A 3718-nucleotide genomic window follows, 5' to 3' on the forward strand; every position below is an offset into this window, starting at 1 on the left:
TTGATTACCGTTTGGGCATCATATTAAGTTGCATCGCAAACCCTAGCTGGGTCACTTGCGAAAGTACGAATCGCAGCATAAAATAACGGTACACTTGTGACAGTTCCAATGTTTTTTGAATGGATCAGCTGTTTTGTGGGTTTCGCTGCATGTGTGAAGGAATCGCCTCTCTGCGGGTTTTGGTTCTGTGCATGCATGCGTTATTGACTGTTTAACGAGAAACTTGCGACGATCGACGCGCCACCATAATTCATATAACGAAGGGAATTATAACTAACTTGGAGGTGATGATTTCGCAATTTGGAGGTTAACATCACCTCTAAACACTAGCGATTTTGCGGTGGGATGTTGACGTTTGATCACGAATACAGAATCGTGGACAACACATATAAATTTTATAAAAAGTGACACAAACGCGCGCATCGATTTGCTGTCAGTATAGTAAAAGTAATGTTCTACTAGTGCTTCTTGGAGTCGGTATACGAAAACATCCAACTCAGCTTGTTTTTTACTATTTTGTCACTACTGCTGCTGCTGAAGCAGTGATTGGTAAGTTTTAAGGTCAAATTGTGGTTCGATAAATATACAAGTTCTACCTTCTAATATGTTGTTCTATTCATCGGGTCAACAACGAAGGTGAATCAAATGTTAAACATGAAGCTCAGCTCTCCGGGCAACTGAAAAGCAGATTGTATAGAGCTCCGGAACCGAAAGTGTCCCCAAAGAGGTGGAAAACATTTGGATAGATTCTTCATTGTAATAATTGCTCAAAGATGAGGAATTTAGTGCCGGATTTGATCATTTGGTAAGTTTGTTAGATAATCGCAACATTGACAGCTTTATTTATGTATTTAATTTTTATTGCAGCTTTATAATAATAATAACTATAACTATAGTTCAGTTAGCTTCGAGCATTCTTCATGACAGTCTAGGAGGAAATCCAGTAATTCCATCTTTATCAGAGGGAGCAGCAAATCAGCAAAAAGAGCTTACACTATCCCAGCTCATAGATCGAAAGTCGAAGGAATATTCTTGGCTTATTAGATTATCGATCAACACATTCGGCTATCTATGTGTCCTTATTCCGGGACTAGTGATTTATAAGTACACTCGGAAGACAAAATATCTCGAGCGATCGGACAAGTCCCTGCTATCCAATGTAGTGCGATTCTGTTTTGGAACATCAGATGCTGACCGAGGAATTGATGGAAGGAATGCCGAAAAAGGAGCAGGATCCAAAAGAACATCGATCCAGGAATGCATCCTCCTGTTTTATTGCCTGTTCGGATTGATGGGATCCTACCTCACCTGGGGAGTGCTGCAGGAAAAGATAATGACTCAGGAATACGAAAACGCCGATAAGAAAAAAGTGCATTTCAAGGATTCTCAATTCTTAGTATTCACCAATCGAGTTTTAGGATTCATGATAACGGCAGTTTACCTAACAGTCAAAAGACAGCTCCGGCAGCGTGCTCCTCTCTATAAATTTTCCTTTGCATCGTTTTCAAACATTATGAGTGCATGGTTCCAGTACGAGGCACTAAAGTTCGTTAACTTTCCCACACAGGTCTTGGCAAAGTCGTGCAAAATCATTCCTGTTATGATAATGGGCAAGATTGTATCACGCAACAAGTACGAATTTTATGAATATATAACAGCAATCATGATATCGGTTGGCATGATATTCTTCCTAACTGGATCAACGGATGAATCAAAAACTACAGCAATGACTACCTTAACTGGAGTGTTACTTCTCACATTCTATATGGTATTCGATAGCTTCACATCCAATTGGCAAGGTGAATTGTTCAAAACGTACTCCATGTCTTCTATCCAGATGATGTGCGGCGTCAACCTCTTCAGCACCCTTTTCACAGCTGCATCGCTCTACATGCAGGGAGGCTTCTATAGCTCACTACAGTTTGCTGCCGAACATCCTAAGTTCGTTTTGGACTGCATTGTACTTTCGATTTCCTCAGCTGTGGGACAACTTTTCATTTTCTACACGATTGCCACCTTTGGCGCCGTTGCTTTTACCATCATCATGACCCTGAGACAGGCCATTGCCATCCTGCTGTCTTGTTTGATCTACAAGCACAGTATTTCCTTCCTGGGTGTCGTGGGCGTGGTGATCGTTTTCCTAGCCATTTTCCTAAGAGTCTACTGTAACCAAAGGCTGAAAGCCATCAAACGAAGACACGCTGCCGCAGATGTCGCTGCTGGAAAGCCCCGGTTGAACGTTTAAATGATACCAAATTAATAATGCGAATAGTGAGTTGGTTTGTACTTGGCATTTGTTTCTTCAGCTTATTCTATTTAAATAGGTTTTAAAGCACAAACGAGTGATCTTACAGTGAATAATAGGAACGTACTTGACGAAAGCGAATAACAGTGATTAGGTTTAGTTTTGGCACACAGAGAATGGTTTGTACAAAAATTGTATGTGTTCAGTTTCTTGGAAATTGGCGATCTCAGTTCAAGAGTTGCGCCACGCGACTGAATGTTGTTGCTTCATCTGAATTATTATTTATACGTAATTGAATATATGAGATAAAATAAATTTTTGAAATGTGCTTCGGCATGAGCAGATGTTTCCATTTTTTTATTACATAGTATAAGCATCCATGAACAATGTTATAGTTTCTGGGACAACTTAATTTTGATTCTCAACGCGTTGCTGATTCTCTGTTCTCGTTAGTGAAATGATGTTAGTGATGAGATTAGAGCTATTGCATGGAAATATACAGTGAGAACAAGAGAATGAGTTCCAAACAAAATGTATAAAACCTCTGAGCAGATATTTAACGAATCAGAATTTGTGCTACTATCAACTGAGCCAGTTATTTTATTTCGGTGCCCCTTTTTCCCAGTCACATCAGTTGTCGACGAGGATAAATTTTAAAAAGTGATAAATTTTAAAAAGTGAGTTTTTTCGACATCTTGATTGGGATAGAACCTGGATTTGAATTGTAAGTTGCCATTCCATCCTTTATGATTTGGTTCTACGAAAGAAGAAAGGGCGCCATTTTTCACCTTTTGATCGACGGAATTTTGTTAGCGACTTTTGTTCTACTATTGTTTCCATATCGGCTAGATTTTATTGTGAAGCAAGTTTTGAACAAACTTTGATGCTTTGTCTGCTATTTTACTACACAAGAAAAGAAGCGTTTTGTGTAAGATTTCAAAAAGATCTTAAAAAAACATTTAAAAGAAGAAATGTTTTTAGAAAATTTTAAGAATTATGAGCTTTTGAATTGCAATAAGAAATTAGCGGTGATTGATGGCAAACGATTGAAGGTTATGCGAAAGATAAATGTTTATGTAAAAATAGAAAACACGAGCCAACAGCTTTATTTGATTGTTTCGAAATACGACAATAATTTTGTACCGCTGATGGGACGAACATGGATGGATTGCTTCTATGACGGTTGGAGAAATGTTTTTTCTAGACCAAATGCAATTAATAGCATTCGTAAACTATACGACGAGAACGTCAAGGACGAAATCCGTAGTAAGTTTCCAAATGTTTTTGATGACGGTTTTTCAAATCCAATTGTTGGTTTTGAAGGTGATTTGGTTTTAAGAGAGGAGAAACCATTTTTTTAAAAAGCATACGAAGTCCCTTTGAAGATTAAACAAAAAGTGATTGAGCATTTGGATTCATTAGAAAAAGATGGAGTTATAACACCAGTAGAGACCAGTCAATGGGCCTCTCCAG

General features: G+C 38.4%; 1 protein-coding gene across 1 annotated transcript; it reads left to right on the forward strand.

The window, feature by feature from the left end:
* Positions 1 to 366: 366 nt before the first annotated feature.
* Positions 367 to 2589, forward strand: LOC5566938 (adenosine 3'-phospho 5'-phosphosulfate transporter 1). Its single transcript, XM_001651303.2, has 3 exons — positions 367 to 549; positions 637 to 805; positions 868 to 2589. The coding sequence occupies exons 2-3, from the start codon at positions 774 to 776 to the stop codon at positions 2243 to 2245; spliced, it is 1410 nt and encodes a 469-aa protein (XP_001651353.1). The 5' UTR covers positions 367 to 549; positions 637 to 773; the 3' UTR covers positions 2246 to 2589.
* The last annotated feature ends 1129 nt before the right edge of the window (positions 2590 to 3718 follow it).

This window comes from Aedes aegypti, chromosome 3, assembly GCF_002204515.2.
Source record: "Aedes aegypti strain LVP_AGWG chromosome 3, AaegL5.0 Primary Assembly, whole genome shotgun sequence".
NCBI lineage: Eukaryota > Metazoa > Arthropoda > Insecta > Diptera > Culicidae > Aedes > Aedes aegypti.

Excerpts from the sequence above, each read along its gene's own strand:
- LOC5566938 (XM_001651303.2), top strand. The coding sequence starts at position 774 with ATGAGGAATTTAGTGCCGGATTTGATCATTTG. Across the intron at positions 806-867 it reads GTGCCGGATTTGATCATTTG|CTTTATAATAATAATAACTA; the intron begins GTAAGTTTGTTA and ends TTTTTATTGCAG.